This window comes from Acipenser ruthenus, chromosome 30 (assembly GCF_902713425.1).
Source record: "Acipenser ruthenus chromosome 30, fAciRut3.2 maternal haplotype, whole genome shotgun sequence".
Taxonomy (NCBI): Eukaryota; Metazoa; Chordata; class Actinopteri; order Acipenseriformes; family Acipenseridae; genus Acipenser; species Acipenser ruthenus.
The window spans coordinates 12,150,210-12,167,377 of NC_081218.1; the positions used below are offsets into that span (position 1 = coordinate 12,150,210).

Genomic DNA, 17,168 nt, shown 5'->3' on the forward strand with positions numbered 1-17,168 from the left:
ACCCTTTGGTTAGTTCATGTTTTCTGATTCAGAGCTGAAGTTCGTTACTGACTTGCACAATTAAATATGTGATTTATCAGTTTGAAACCACATTTTGTAGCTTATACATCTGCCTTCAGCATTCAGTCATGAAGAGGCTGACACATCATTTCTCAGTCAAGCATAAAACACTTGTACCCCCATGTTGATAAATGAATGTCTTTCACTAGTACTGCCTCGTTGTGCAGTTATAGATTTCACTGACAAGATGGATTTTGTGGCTTAGACTGTTGCTTTCAATATCCAGCCGTGATCCAGGTGAGACAGCAATTCTGGAAAGAGAAACTTCCATCATTCCGGGTTCAAACCCAGCTAGTTCAAGAACCCTTCTCCGAGTCTATTAATCGATTGTTACTTCATGTGTTAATTCATACCTATCAATTAAACTAAAGGTAAAACGTGAAGTGGCTGAAACTGCTAAGCAATGGGAGTTTTATTTCCATCCCGGTAACTGTAAGGTACATTTTATAAGGGTCTGATTAACCCATTTGTCACAGCATAGCCATCCCCTTCTCTCAAAGCCCAGAGGGAATGTGTTACTGTTAATCTCCACCTCCTGTTTGTGGCTCTGCACCAATTATGGCTTGCATCCCTTTGTCTTGGTAAAGCTGGCTACCGCCTAGGGGGGGGCAGCTTGCCAAGAGCTGATGGGAGCCACGGAATGTTGTTAATCACCATGGAAACCACAGGCAGGTGGACTGAGCCAGACAAATGAGGATCAGCAGCAGTTCCTGTATCTACTGGAGACTCTGCGTGACAAAGGGGTTAACTAGCCTTCGACAAATCACCATCGTCTGCATTTGTAACCGACTGCTTATTTTTAATTTGCAGTACACAGCGCTGAGCTTGCCACATCCTCCTATCTGGACTTTATAATAAACATTATATGGCAATATTTTTTTTTAAAGAACGTTATATTTTTTATTCTAATAATAATAATGACGATAAGAAGGAAAATGATTAAAGCATTTTTTTTTTTTTTAATTAAGACAAAAAAAGAACTTGACTGTCACCCAGAGTATCACCTGGTAATAAAAACGCTTCCGTTTCAAAAAACTCTTCGGCATTGATTTAAACGAAGTCACATTTAGCCGCTCCCTTCCCCATTCTCTTATCTCTGTTTAATTTTGTCTGATTCCCCCGAGACAGGTATTTCTGTATCTCCCTAGGGTCTTGTCTTGTAGGCTGAACAATAATGTTTTATCTCCTCAGCTGTATGATATGCAGCTGTATCTAGCTGGTTAAAAGCCCATTGCCTGCCTCTCCTGATTGCATCCTTCTGCCTGCGTGAATAATGGGGATCTACACGTGCCCCCCCCCGCCAGCGTATACAAACACATTCCCTCTGGGACTTTTAATACCCCAACTGGGGTTGGCAAGGCAACTGGCAAGCAGATCAGAGTGGTGTTGAAGGAGAGAGGTCAATAGCTGAGTGTGTGTGTGTATCTTGTATTATGTCTGAATGGTAAATGGGTCCATTGTTAATCAGGGTTGTATCTTGTGTTCATGAAGCAATGTTCATTGCAGTGTTTGTTGTTTGCATCCAGTGGTGGGTTTTTGTGCTTGTTGATTGATGCTTTATTGATAGATGATATAGACTTTTGTTTAAAATTTAATTTTTCAAATTGTTCCCCCTATAGTTACAACACTGATTTGCAGCTTAGGGCTAAGCCCGACATTGATGCTTTTGGAAACTTGACAACAAGCACTTAAATTTGAGTCCTGTAAGACAAGCAAATCCGGGGCCTGTTTCAACACCAGGAATCTTACACAATGCAGTGGTGCTGTGTGTAATGAACGCATGTGGCAGATTAATGAATGGTTCTGTTTAATCCTGTGCTGCAGTCCTGGGTGGAGCTGGAAGGGTTAAGTCCAGTTTTACTGAGTCATTGCAGCATGACAGAGGCGAGGACCTGTCAAGGTCTTGCGCTGCGATTCTTGCGTCTGATCTGTGAATGCGTGTTGGCAGCAGTGTAGGAGACTGGAGCCGCCGAAAGCAAGACTTTTAACCACTTGTCATGATGCCCGAAGTTTGAGTGAGAAAAAGGAGGCCAGAGTGTGGGGGGGTGAAGAGGGGGTCAGGACTGCAGGCAGCTTCTCAGAAGTGGGGGGGTGCCGAGGTCATGAATATTTTAGGATAATTCTGTTATAGAATACGTAAGTATACAATGGCTGTAAATGTTCAGAATTAAATTAAATTATTAAAGACTGTAGTATCAGGCAGACCAATTGAAACATTATATGTAAAACATTCCTGTAAGCCCCACCCCTCCCCCAATAATTAAGGATTCTCACGCTATCCTTTTCACACACACACTCAATTACTCAATTCAATTCCATATTACTTTAACTACACCACAATTAAGCAGGTATTTTCAGAGCATTCCATTAATGAAAACAAGATGCATTAAGAGACCCTTGTGCCTCTTCTCTGCATCAGCATCTCCTGCATCCTGTCTTTCAACCTCTTTCTTAAAGTAGGTCATTCTGCAACAGCGATTGATTGCTCCTGTCAACTCCCAGCACTCTACCCCTCCCTCAGATCTCACCTTCTCAGGACCCTGGGGTCTCGGTTCCTAGGGATTCTGTCCATAAATCCTCCTTCCCCCTCTCCATTATCAGGATTCTGTTCTAAGAGAGAATTTCCCATTTGCACCTTTTATAACTAAACATTTTTAAATGGGAGACACAGATCAAGGTGTTGCACAAAAGGCCCAATTACAATAATACACATACACTAGAGCAATTGGAAATAAAACCGAAAATAACCAAATTAGTTTCATTGAGACCGTGTCCAATTCATTATACACACTATCAGGCAGCTCCTAAAACTAAACTCCTACATGAAGCTGCCATGCAGTCACTTTCATAGTTGTACATTGAAGCACATGTCTGATGAACATAGTCCTTTCAAAATACATTCCAATAAAAATAAACTACTATTCCAAACACTGCATTATATATATATAACCGTGCTTCTGTGTATTTTTTGTAAGTTCAAAGTTAAAGGTCATTCCTGAAAGCCCAATATAGACAGTGAACAGGAAACTTCAGTGTTTTAGTGGGGTGATGGGAGGGAGGTACTCTAGAAGGGAGCTGGAATAAGCTTTTAGTGAACCTCCAGCTGATGTCCAGAAAACTTAAGAAAAGCAAAGACCCAGAGTTGAGGTCATCTGTGTGGAGACAGTGGGAGGGGGGGCAGATTACAGCCCCCCTCAATTCATAGCTGGAATAATGCATATTGCAACGCTGTTGTTAATGTGTCCCAGCCACTCATCCCTCGATCCATTCTGGTGTTTATCTCTGAGTCCATTATCCATCATTGTACCCATGCATTAGACAGGTAATTGATAGATGTCAGATGTTAGGTAAGCGTGATAGTGACCAATAACAGGGAGGTTGAGTAATACCCTATTCACACTAACCATATTATGCACAATCATAAATGAAGTGAAAGGCAGTCGTGTGGCTTCAGCGTGTGTTTATTGCGCATTATTAGGGTAGTGTGGTTAGGTTATAAGAATCCTATTACGTTTGACTAGCTGACAGCTTTGTGAGTTTATGCATTATTAGTGTACCTTATGTTCATTCTGGATGCGCCTTGCATTCGGTAATATTTTATATTGAATGGGGAAAATGCTTTTTTATGTTCATGATATGCGGTACATGTAAAAAAAAAATGTAAAATTTTAAAAGTCAGTTTTACTTTGACTGCTCACCAATAAATCTTTAAGGAAGTTTTACTCATAAAAATGTAAAAAAAAAAAAAAAATCCCCAAAAACTTTGATAACACGTTGATTGGGGAAGGATCAAAAACAGTACCGAATCTAATGCCAGCTAAAATATTTTAACCCCATAAATCAAACATAGAGTATGTCCTCTTTTAATTGGCTGATTCACAAGCCAATTAAGTGATTGCCTGGGTGCTTCCTGCAGTCTATTGGTTGACAGTGCGGTCTCTACAGTCCCGGCAAGTCAATGGAGTGGTGCTGTTGGCGGGTGCAGCTGAAGTAACAGTGTTTTTTCACAGATAATTAGGCGCTGTGCCAGTGCTGTTGACTTCAAAGTGACAGAAGATACTGATGCCTGACCCTGTTGGATCACTGCTTCTTTTCTAGTTAGTATTTCTGTGTGTTAAGTGCCACTTTCTCAAGATAGCTTCAGTGGGAATTGAAGGCTATTCATTTTGTAGTCAAGACAGATCTGTTGACATTTACATCTCATTTCCGAGAAAACAACATCTGAAACACACCTTTCTTTCTCTCGCGCTGTTTGATAAGGCATGAGCTTTCTCTAGAACTGTGCAGCGATTTCGGTGTGGGAAATGCAGATTTGCTGCAGTTACAGTATCTGGCCACCCGGAGACACTGGGGTCTGTGTTACTGATCTAAACAGCAGCAGATCTAAAGAAAGCCCTCATTACATCATTAAAGTTTAACAGACGGGTAAAGTTATAAACTTGTACTGTTGAATTTTGATTTTCACAACATTGTCCCTTAGCTAATTCTTTATCAGTGGCCATATTTGGATCCATTACTGTTTAATCACTAACAGCAGTTACAATGTTTAGCCATTGGTGGCACTGTGTGCTATTCAAAATAACATTAGACCTTTTAAAAAACGTTTTTAAGGGGAATATAGTACATATCAGTGAAAATATATCTGGATCTGGATAGAATTGTTATCTTGAAACTGCTGACAAGCAGGGCAGTCACAGGCTGCCGCACTGAGAAACTGACAAGAATGCTTATTCTCAGAACGGAGTTCGTCACAGAGGAAATGCTGACGACCGGCTCAATATAAGAATGATCAAGTGCACCTGGCATACGTGGGGACAGGGTCAGTGAAAAAGGCAGCGGATGACCTCTGGTGTTTGCAGTGACTTTAAGCAACTATTCTTGTCCTTATATCAATGAACGTGGTTGAATGATGCTATTGTTTTCAGCCTCGTGTGTCACCCCTCATTGTAAGACAATGCCGGACTGTTTCGTTGGGTACGTCCTGTTCGCAAGAGGCTGAGCTGCTCAAACGCGTAAACACAGGCGTCCGGCTGAATGCCATTGTGATGTCAAACTGCCATGTCACTCTGATTGGAGCAGGAGAGGTTGAGGACAGTAGCAGGCTGCGACTCTCTTCCAGGGGTAGAGAGTCGTGCACTTTCTGACCAACAAGGTCAAGGGTTGGACAAAAAAAACAGAACCCCCTACAGGTAGTTCACCCTTCTGTGTAAATGAATCCCCACCATGTATTCTGTATCAAAGATTACTGATCGGGAGAAGCAGTCTCAAGAGCAGCGTTCAAGCGGAGGGTGTCAAAGCCAGTGCGTAGCAGAGTAACACAGAGAGGTTCAGACAGTTTCCCAGCACTGACGGCAACGCTGTTTGTCTGTTGTTTGAGTTGTCAAAGGCAGCTGGTTTTGATTTTGTTTGCACACTCTGAAGGGTTTTATTTCAGTGTTCTCTTTGGGGCTAAAGTGATGCAGACTCTCGTTTGAAGAGGAGCCCTGTGCTTTGGCTGGCAGGGTCATTGTGTGGCAACAGTTTGAACAATGAGGGGCCTGTGAAAAGCGGGGAGAAATGTCAGCGAGCACGCCGAGGGGGGGCATGCCAGCGCAGAAACCAAAAACATGAGCTCATCATTGCTAATAAATCAAAGGCAGCACCGCGGTCTGGTGGTTTCTACAGAGGACAAGGTGACTGTGGTTATATCACTTAGTGACGTGGAAGAACTGAGTTATCATTTTAGACTGAACTGTCGTGATTGTAGGGGTACCAGGTTTTCTTTTGGTGGTAATGGCACTGTGCTCTCAGCAGGGGGGGCTGTAGTGGATTTGAGAGCTGCCTGTTGGTATCCTTCCAGCAATAATACATGACACAAAGGGAAAGGCCAGAGCTTTTAAGCAACAATGCAGAACATACTCTTAATCCCTGTATTTTCATGCATTCCGTGTTCTTAGGGAAAGTTGGCATTGTCAGCTTATGTTGATGTGTTGTTGGTCATTCTCCAGTAATTAAATGTCCGTTTAAAGTAACGAGCAAACAGATGTTTATTAAGAAAACAATTATTTCACAATAACATTCAACTTTTGGAGCACAAAGATCGTTGTGCATTGAGAGCTGAGGTCGCAGCTCCTCGAGGAGGACAGTAAACTGTTGGTTTTAGTTCCAAAGAGACAGTCTCCTATTATGTGGTATTGCCAACCACTGAGCATTACACAATGCTGTGTTTTATAGTCGCATTGTAGAACAAAGCAACACAGAGCTCAAAACCACAGCCAAAGGCATTGGAAAATAAGCAACGTAGCCCACAACAGCTCTTGTTGTGGTTTGGTACTGGAGTGAACGTTATTCAGAAATCTGTCTCCGAGCAGTCATTTCATGACTTGTGGACAAGTATCTGAGATCCTCAGGCACCATTACACACTGTGGATGCTGAATGAAAATGGACCTGAATGCTTCAATTTGTTTCCTTTACTTTGTATCATATCAAATAGGAATGTCTTTGTATGTATAACAAACCGTTGTGTCTTTTCATGGGTATGTAATAATAATCCAAACCACAGATACTCCCCCTGCTGGGCACTAAACACAATACACCTGTTGGGCTCTCTCCCCCAGCTCCAATAAACCGATCATCTGCTGCATGTATTAAAGTGTTCTATCATAAACTGTAGTTATTTTTTTTCAATTAAGTATGCATTTCTGTTTATTCCAGGTGACATTAACAAAGGAAATTGTTCAAACCTTATCAGGATATCAGGACTTTATCTGCACATCACCCTGAATTTTTGGTAAGGATTTTTTTTTTTTTATATTTTGTTAGGGTGAGAAAATTTACAGCTTTCTGTTATCACAATGCAAATTGCAATGCCTGAAGCATGGAGAAAGGGTGCTCCCTCCAGTCCAGGGTAAGCTTGAGGCATGGAGACTGAAATGTTCCCTCACCCCCTGTGAGAAAGGGTGTTCATACCAGTCCAGGGCAGGCTTGAGGCATGGAAACTGAACTGCTCCCTCCCTCTAAGAGAAAGCTGATCCCGCCAGTCCAGGGCAGGCTTGAGGCATGCTTGCAGGGCAATTTGGAAAAATGCACATTACCACAGCCTGTACTATCCCTGTATATGCCTTTCATGAGCTCAAGTTATTATAGAAGACAATAATATAAAGGTAATTTAAATTGAACCCAATGCTAATTGTTGCTTTTGGTTTAGGCACTGTCTATGGCTTGTCTGTGAGCAGGGTATAGGCTCTCGCTATAGGCACGGTGCATAGTTTACCAGTATAATGGAGCACACAGGGGGGGTGTTTAGGATAGCTCCCCCCGTAACAAGCCTGTTTTGTTGGGGACTGTGCCTCTGTCAGCCGCTGTGGTGGGTAATGTCTGGTGTCTGAGAGCTGAGGGCTGACGGGGGTGACTAATGCTGTGTGATGCTCACAGACGTATTTATAGAACAGGAGCGTGGCGCTGAGGGGTCTGGGTGCTATGGAGCTGTCGCTACGGAGACCACTGACTGACAGCTGCACAGTCTGAGTTAAGAAATGAACGATGAGTGACGGACATCGCCAGCCCAGAGTGACAACACAACAAGTTGTACCGAGGCAAAACTTAGAGGAAACTAAGTCATGCAGACAGATGTTTCTGAAATCTGCTACAGGGGTATTATTGCATAGTTAAAGGAGAGTTTGCTTGCTTCCAGCAGCTTTTTGCTTTATACCAAATTACGGTTGTGTCAGCCTGGCTTTGTGTACTTCTAGAGAGTTAGTCTGCTAATCCTAATGCAGGATATCATAGCTTTATCAATGTGGACTAGAGCATCCCTTCACCACTCAGATTCTAATATCTTAAAGCAAGAATACTCCCCCACTCCAGAGTGGATGGATTTGTGTCCCTGAGATCCCATTGTAACCCAGTGCATTATCTTGAAGAAGAAAGCCTAGCAGGCACTTTATCAGCCCAGAGTATTAACTGCAGTGGTTCTGGGAGAATATTGAACAGGTGCCCTGGTGCAGCAACACACTAGTACAGATACAGCAGCATGGTTCATAACATAGTAAAAAGAAATGCATTAACATTAATGTATTATGAATTAGTTTTTTGAAGGGTACCCATTGTATGTATTTGAATGGTAGCAGTGTGTAATTTTAATCCCCCCAGCAGAGATAATGTGTAGTGGATGTGCCAGTAGGTATTGACCAATCCAATTGAGTCTACAGCAGACCTTTCATTATTCCATTCTTTACATACTGGGTACTTTCTCATGATAGTACTGACACCCTGAATGTGTAAGATTCATGGCGGGGGTATGTATGCTGCGTAGTATTTGCTGATAGTGTGTTTAGTTTGTAGAAATTGCCCTCGCAAATTGAATTTAGTAAATATTTTACAGGGTGTGAGTTATCACTGTGATTGTGTTTGTGTCTAGCTGTCTTAAGACCAGTATTTTTAATACAATGACCCCACCTCCACAGAGACTCACCTCGTATAGGGCAGCTCAGTTCCCTGTGCTCCAGCCCAGGCTGGGGCTCTCTCAGTGCCACCGGCCTCTCTGCTGTGCCGGGCCGGTCCTTGGCACATCTCCGGAGTGACAGCTGGGACTGGCAGTGCGCTCCTGGCAAAGTCACACCAGGACGGCTCCTACCAGCCCTGCAGGGGGCGAGGGTGGATATCAGGAACGTCAAAATCCTTAACAGCACCCGTGACTCAGATCGGTGGCAGATCCTTAACGCACTCGTTCCCGAATAAAAGATACAAGTTTAGCCTGGTGATTTGATGCTTATACATAATTACCAGTGCTTTGTCATGCTTGCCTGTGCTTTAATATGCTTTCGCTGGTTTTGCACATTCATCCATTACGTGTTACAGCTTTAATAATACACAAGGCACGCATGCACATTTTGCAGCTAATGCCTTCATTACACGTATGAAGAAACATTCATCCACGTGACTTTATTCTGGTGTAAACCCTTTGCTTTTACATTTTACATTTCACACCTTTGTATACAGGTTTCATAGAGAAAACAAGCTGAGCCATTTAAAACTGATGAAGGCGCTAGCTGAAATGTTTGCTGGCTTGCCGTTGTATCTCATAATTTTTGCGGAGTGTTTTTGAATTGATGGATGTGTTGAGGAAACAAGAGAAAGGAGAAGGGTGGGAGATAAACAGCAGGGAAAACATGAATAGACTTCAAGTGTCTCCAGCAGTCCCCTCCCTTGAACGTCTTGCAGCGTGGATACAGACTTCTTGACGTGACCCTCACTGACCCAGAAAGACAACTTCCCAGGGGGACAGCCAGCTAGGCAGCCATCTTGAACTGATAATGGAAAAAGAGAGAATTTGTTTAACCTTTTAACCCCCTGCCCTCTCAATCTTCGATTTTGTGACATAGTGTTCTTTTCAGATCTAAGCAACAACAGTACAAAGTCAACAACAGGTTCCCAGGCCTCTACATTGCACTCAGAGTTTTGTAGAGATGCGTTCATTCCATTTTATTTGGAACACTGTAGTGCTGTTTTACAAATCCACAGTTCTGCTGATATTTCGATCTCTCTTCTTGGTATTATCCTGCACTGTGGCGTGACAGCTTCCATTTCAAATGAACTTTGGGAGGTTTCAAGTGTTCATTCATCATACTCCTTGCCTCCTGTCCTGTGGTGGTTCTGTCCCTGTTCTGCATCTCTACAGCCTCTGAAAGAGGTGGTGCGTGCTTTACTTTCACTGAGTGACAGCCGGAGCAGAAGGGTTAGTGTGGGAGGTGTGCCTCTTTTCCCATGGGGGGGAGAGGGTGGATTGTCAACAGATGGGCAGTCAATGCCTGGGGGTGGGGGGGACTGCCATGATTGTTAACCGTGTCACTGAGTGACTTTCCCTCTGTTCACCTTGCATGCCTTATCATATCTGTAAGTACTATAATGTACAATACAGTTGTACGGAGAGGGCTCAACACAGTAGTGTTATTATCACTGTGCAGATCAACAGCAGAATGAGAGCTTGAGAGATCTTAGTGGGAATCCCAGTTCAGCCCTTGACTGTCCTATGTGTATGATCTGGAGGCAGTGTGGTCTGGTGGTTAGAGCTGAGAAGCTGGGATTCCCAGCTCATCCCCAGCAGCTTGGCCGTGCTGTAGCAATGAGGCTCAGGAGTAAATAGCCGAGGACAGAGAGATCCTGCGTTTAAATGCGTTCCGGGACTCTGTTTGTAATGTATTATAATGCACCAAAGACTTCATCCCAGCTTGGCCCTCACCTTGCCCTGTCCCATGGCCGGCTTCTCTCAGTCCAGTGCACCCGGGCCCTGCTGCAGAGGGGAATCATTGCGCCTGTCAGCTCTATGCTGCCTTGAACGCTGCATTATTGATGGAGGACTGTAGGCTGCAGTGGGGAGCCATCTGTATTGAGAACAGGAGGGAGCATGGGCACAAACACACATACACACTAACCCAGTCAAACCTGCTGTTGAATCTGTACTGACTACTGGTCCAAGTGCAAGTCATTTTCCTTTAATTAGAAGAAAAGTTTCAGAATGAGAAAAGGCCATTTGGCCCAAGAAGGTTCTTCCCTTGTTAGCACACCATTCTCCCTTACTGGGGAGATCGAATTTAAAAGCACAGAATCGAGTCTTTTTTGTAAATGTTCCCAGTGTGTTAGATCCTACTACTTCACCTGGTAGGCTATACCATGCATTTATAACTCTGTGTAAAAAAGTGCTTCTTACCTTCTGTTCTAGACTTATCCCCCCTGTTCTTCTCTCTGTGCTTAATTTGAATTAATATCTTGGGTTAACTTTGTCTATTACATTTATGATTTTATAGATTTCATTCAGTGACTTAGAAGAGATTCTCAGGGTGCAATGGAACAAACTACAGTTACAAACTGCCTGGTCAACCAGGGCTCCCAGCCACTGAAAATAATATAACGTTCAGATACTGCAAATGTTAAGCACTGATCTCCCGGATTATTGCTTATTATTCCTCCTAGCAAATGTGTTGAACAAGGCTTTGTGATTTTTATGTTCTGCTATAGCAGAAACAAACTTTGTCCCTGCAGGATAGCGTCACATTGCCTGTGTGTGTTTACCACTGATACAAAGACTCTGACAGTTTTTCTTTTTAATCAATCTTGTAGAAATTAATAATAATGCTATGCATTTACCAATGTGCTCTGGCATACTTCTCAGTGCTTTACTTGTTTGTGTTTTTTCATGCATTCACCGTGCTTCACTACACCTTGTAATTTGCTATCAACATGATACTCAGCACTATTTGAGTGAATTGCTAAACGCTTCAGGAGAGAACTGTGTGTGCTTCTTGAGAAAGAGATGATCGTGTCAGGTTTGTTTTTGTTCCTCTCTTCTGGTATCTGCCCTGTGATCTGCGCCCCCTTCCTCTCCCCAGCTGTACTGCAGCCCGTTGCCCTAGTCGGTCCAGCCAGCAGTCAGGCTCCGAGCCTGCTTTAAGCACCAGCAGGTTGTAAAACTGTAAAGTTTATTACCCAGCTGCCGGGGCTGTCTGCATATCTGAATATTCATTTGAATCTGTGCTATACCTGAGGCTTTGTAGAACACAAGGCAGTATGAATCATGAGAGCACTTGTTGGATCCACCTGCATGTCATGTATGTAGAGGCACTGAGGGACTGGGGTCATTATAGCACGTGTGTGTGTGCGTGTGTGTGTCTTCTGTCCGCCCCCTCTCTCGCTCTCTCAGTTTAGCTGAGCAGTGCTGTTTTCTCTTCCTTGCTGCAGTCGCTCACAGCACACAGGCTGCTTCAGCACTGTCCACTGGGACCTCCAGCTGCAGCAGCTGTGAATCTAGGCCAGTATCCTCGCTTCTCTCATTCTGCTAGTTTGCATCCAGGGTGTTGACCGCCTGCTAAAGGTTTGCACACGCTTCTCCAATGCTTTTGCTACCATACTTTGCTGTGGTAAACCATGGCTTTTACAATGCTTTTACCATGCTATACCACAGTAAGCTTTTATACTGTAAGGGTAAACTCACATGTTGGCAGTGTGCCACAGAGGCAGTTTGTTGGGATGGTGTGTGGCTGCATAGGGCCATCTATAATCTGAAATAGTGGCAAGCAAGTCTCAATTTGAAGTACCTTAGCTAGAATGTAGCTGGTCATCTACCAGTCTCTTTCAATATCCAGGGCATGGATATTTTATTAATAAAATACATATTTTTTAGTTGTACTCGACATACAGATTGACATGCCTTTTAAGATTATGCAATAAGTTGTTTTTGTGTTTCTTTGCAGATCTGAGGGGCGTGGCCGGCAGCAGTCGATCCAGTCGTCCAATCGTGGGGAAGATGTTGGTGAGGGGGCGGGAGCTCTCTCTGGGGGGTGTGGCTCTCCTGCTCTGGCTGTGCTGTGGGGTGGGCGGGATCGAAGTACCGCTGGACCGTAAGTATTGCATCAAGAACAGAACTGGCAGGGTTTAACTGTATGTTAATGATCATATCCACATATCCTAATCTTTCAGATTAACACAATGGCAATCTTGAGTTGGAAATGAAGATACCTTTAATTGCTTATGTGTGTGTGTACCTTCTCACTCCTTTGTAACAATGCCACTAGGGATCATGGTTGAAATCATAAGACATTTTTTTTATTGTGTGCAGTAGAATTTTACCATGACCTAGAGCTGCCCTTGCGGCCACAGCAGTGGCATTCATTAGCCCGACTCTCCTGTCACTTTCAGAAGCCTCGCTGTCTCTCGCAGGCCTCAGAAACCAGGTTTCCAAAGTCCTGTTAATGAGAGGCCGGGTGTGAGGCAGTGGCCCTGCAGGGAGGCTGGAGAGCAGGCCTGCGGAGCACTGCTGTCTGTGGCAGAGCTATTCAGGGCAGAGGAGAGCGCCGTGCCAGAACAATGAAATAACCAGACAAGTATTACACTGTAGTAAATCAATGACAGTCTATAATGGTTTTTCCATGTTACTGTATGGATTTCCCCTCCAGACCCTAAACAAGCCAAGTCCTGGTTTATCAAGCTGTTTATCAAGTAATGTTCTAAAAACTAGTAAAGAAAAAAAAATGGCGTAGGTGCAGAAAGACGGGCAACGTTCTTTACCTGGTGCAGAAGGGCGGTCCAATGTAAAACTGTACAGCATTCTTTCGATTAGGGTTAGGCTAATATAAATCTTAAGCTCAGTATTCAAATTCTCTCATACCGTTGCTGAAAACCTTGGCCAATCATTCTAAACCTATGCCAAAAAAATGACTGCAGATGGTTCATTTAGGCGTTTTTTGTTGGCCACTGGCTTGTCGCAGATACAATACAATACAAATGTATTTTTATATGGCGCCCTTCACGCCATGGCATCCCAGAGCGCTGTACAAAATTAAGAACAAAACAAAAGAGCTCACATGTACAATACACTCCAGCTACAACCAATTATATAAAAGCACATTAATAACATGTTTTCAATTTAGACTTACAAGAATCCACACTGTCACACACATGCTGTCTCTGTGTTTCACTGTGTGTGGGTACTGAAGAGAACACTGTTCACAGATTGTATACAGGCTTCTGACTCTGTGTTCTAAGCCTGAGACAATGATTTGTCCTGAAATGTTTTGTGTTTGACACACACAACACAACCACTTCCATTGCAAAACCAGCTAGCCTCCATGACCAGGGTTCCAGAAGTGAAACGAGAATGCAGATTATATGAAGCATGTCTTTAACTTACAGTATAGCGCCTCAACTGTGACAGCTCTGCATCCTTTAACAATATTCAATGTGATAAATAACTGATACTACGTGTAATCGTGCTGTGCTTCAGATCCTGTCATTCCTAATATTACTAACAATCCCATCTCCTTGTCTCTCTTTTTAATCTGACAACTCTGGACCCAACAGCAAGAATCCAACAAGAGAGTAAGTCCACCTCATCACAGTTTCTCTGGGGTTTTCCATTTTGTATAGATAATTCCATACTGGGGATCTGAGAACCAGCAAACTTAATACAGTATAGTATAGATAATTCTATACTGGGGATCTGAGAACCAGCAAACTCAATACAGTATAGCATAGATAATTCTATACTGGGGATCTGAGAACCAGCAAACTCAATAAAGTATAGTATAGATAATTCCATACTGGGGATCTGAGAACCAGCAAACTCAATACAGTATAGCATAGATAATTCCATACTGGGGATCTGAGAACCAGCAAACTCAATACAGTATAGTATAGATAATTCTATACTGGGGATCTGAGAACCAGCAAACTCAATACAGTATAGCATATATAATTCCATACTGAGGATCTGAGAACCAGCAAACTCAATACAGTATAGCATAGATAATTCTATACTGGGGATCTGAGAACCAGCAAACTCAATACAGTATAGCATAGATAATTCTATACTGAGGATCTGAGAACCAGCAAACTCAATACAGTATAGTATAGATAATTCCATACTGGGGATCTGAGAACCAGCAAACTCAACACAGTATAGTATAGATAATTCTATACTGGGGATCTGAGAACCAGCAAACTCAATACAGTATAGTATAGATAATTCCATACTGGGGATCTGAGAACCAGCAAACTCAATACAGTATAGTATAGATAATTCCATACTGGGGATCTGAGAACCAGCAAACTCAATACAGTATAGTATAGATAATTCCATACTGGGGATCTGAGAACCAGCAAACTCAGTATACTGCAGATAACCTAAAATACTGGGGAATGCTTGCCAATTGAAACTAGTTTAATAGACTGTAGAGAACAGGGGCTCTGAGAGTGTATTTTAAACAGCACAGAATTGGTAAGTGGCAGTGCTGGGGATCCCAGGGCCCTGTCACAGGTACACTGGGTATTTGACAGTGTGTAATGGTGTGTGTTTTCCTCTGCAGTTAAACAGCCTCCAACCATCACGAAGCAGTCAGTGAAGCACTACATCGTGGACCCCAGAGACAATATCATTATCGAGTGTGAAGCCAAGGGGAACCCCATACCCAGGTGAGGGCCCGCCCTTCTACCAGCACCACAGTAAATTAGTTTTTCCCATGGTTATACTACAGTATGCATTTACAGTACCAGAAGTTACCATGGTTTGCTATATTTTTAAATATACTTTGCCACGCCTCTCTGGGCTTTACAGGGTTTACCTTTGCTTTACAATGCTTTTCTTATGCTTTATTATACTTTGCTATGCTTTTACAGTAGTAAACTCTTTTTTTTACTTGAATCCCTCTTTCACACTCCCCCCCTTACCAAATGCATGTTGTCATGATGACAAGTTTTGCCTAAGCAATCAAGGTATACAAACCTGACCACACGACAGTTCTACACTGAGCGTTGATCTCTCTCTCTCCCCCTCTCTCTCTCTCAGTTTCTCGTGGGCACGGAACGGGAAGGTCTTCAATGTGGCGAAGGACCCGCGGGTCTCGATGCGGCACCGCGCCGGCACGCTGGAGATCGGCTTCCGCAGCGGGGGGCGGCCGGAGGAGTACGAGGGGGAGTACCAGTGCTTCGCCCGGAACGAGTACGGCACTGCGCTGTCCAGCAAGATCCTGCTGCGGGTCTCCAGTGAGAAACCACCACACCATCTATCCCCTTATTGATTCCTGGAATTATTATTATTGGTATTATTCATTTTATTAGGGGTGTGCTGATATTCTCATAATTGCTTATTTATCGGCAGGTATTAAATAAATCCATTCATTAATGTGTTGGTTTCAAACCAAGAAAAGCTGTCCTTCCCTCGCCTTTACAACTGAGTACCAATCAATGGCAGTTCACTTCCGCACTTCCGAGTGTTTTTTGAAATCAACACATTAATGAATGGATTTTTTTAATACCTGCCGATAAACAGGCCATTAAGAGAATGCGTATCAGCACACCCCTAATTATTATTATTATTATCACAAACTGTAAAACTGTAGGTCTAGTCCTTCAACAGCTTTTGATATCCTCAAATTACAGATAATGTTCAGACAAGAGGTTTTTTGTAATGCCTGTCAATCATTTAGGAAGAAGAGTTCTAGAACCCCAGCTCTCCTCAGGTCCTCCATATGCACGTTACATCAGTGCTGGATTAACCTCTTATTGTGTGTGTCTCTCAGAGTCTCCTCTGTGGCCCAAAGAGAATCTGGAGCCTCGGGAGGTGACTGAGGGCTCTCCCATCATCCTGCCCTGCAACCCTCCCCCTGGACTGCCTCCCCCCCTCATCTTCTGGATGAACAGCGGTGAGTTCACTCATCACCCAAACACAGGGCAGTGCTCTCGTGGAAACACACTGTATATACTATAGAGCTATCGTAACAAAGATTCATATTCTGGCTCTTTCTTCACAGCTGTGAACAATGCTGACAAAACACCCCCTTAATGTACAGTACATTTCAAAAACAACCTCTGCATGTTTTATTGGACTAATCATAACACTACACTGTCGATCGTGTGCTCTCCGATGGCATCAGAAGGATCAAACATGTTTAATGGTAGTTTGTGATTTAAAATAAGGTAGTACGTTATTAACAGAAATCGTTTTGCTCATTTTGAGCAAACATAGTGCACAAGATCTCTGCTAACAGTCAGCAGTGGAGTATATAAATCACAAAGATTACGCATTAGATTCATGATTTAGCCATACAAACATATATTCTGAACTCCTAGGGGTGGGTACATATTGTTTTAACTTAAATTATGAGGTATAAGGAAGTGGCCAAAAGGTTTAATCAAGGGGATATGGCCTTACATTACAGTCCACTCAAATACAACATTTTAAAATGTATTATAGCAGTGATTTTTGTAAAATATAATGAATTTACTTTCTGTATAAACATTCATTTTCAAAAACAGTAGAGAAACCCTACGCGCTGACAGTACCGTCTGTGTGATTCACCCCCCCATTGCGCTGACAGTACTGTGTGTGTGATTCACCCCCCCATTGTGCTGACAGAACCGTCTGTGTGATTCACCCCCTCCTTGCCCTCCTTCACAGCTATGATGCCAATTGTTCAGGACAAGCGGGTCTCCATGGGGCTGAACGGGGATCTCTACTTCTCCAATGTGATGGCCAAGGACGGGCTGACAGACTACAGCTGCAACGCCCGCTTCCAGTTCACACACACTATCCAGCAGAAGAACCCTTTCTCCCTCAAAGTGATCACCAGTGAGTAAC

General features: G+C 43.2%; 1 protein-coding gene across 30 annotated transcripts in view; it reads left to right on the forward strand.

Annotated features, from left to right (window-relative positions):
* nfasca (neurofascin homolog (chicken) a) overlaps positions 1–17,168 on the forward strand; it is a 63,150-nt gene that overhangs the window by 12,520 nt on the left and 33,462 nt on the right. For 21 of the 30 annotated variants that reach the window (XR_009309493.1, XR_009309495.1, XR_009309494.1 and 18 more), the window contains exons 2-8: positions 6,755–6,830; positions 12,289–12,435; positions 13,895–13,912; positions 14,899–15,004; positions 15,378–15,574; positions 16,111–16,233; positions 16,989–17,159. Coding sequence is in view for 27 of the 30 variants with exons in the window: in XM_059004678.1 (XP_058860661.1) it covers positions 12,342–12,435; positions 13,895–13,912; positions 14,899–15,004; positions 15,378–15,574; positions 16,111–16,233; positions 16,989–17,159 (709 nt within the window). In the remaining 3 variants the exon portion in view is untranslated. The remainder of the gene's footprint in view (positions 1–6,754; positions 6,831–12,288; positions 12,436–13,894; positions 13,913–14,898; positions 15,005–15,377; positions 15,575–16,110; positions 16,234–16,988; positions 17,160–17,168) is intronic. The other 9 variants (XM_033996350.3, XM_033996417.3, XM_033996420.3 and 6 more) reach the window with 2 other exon arrangements.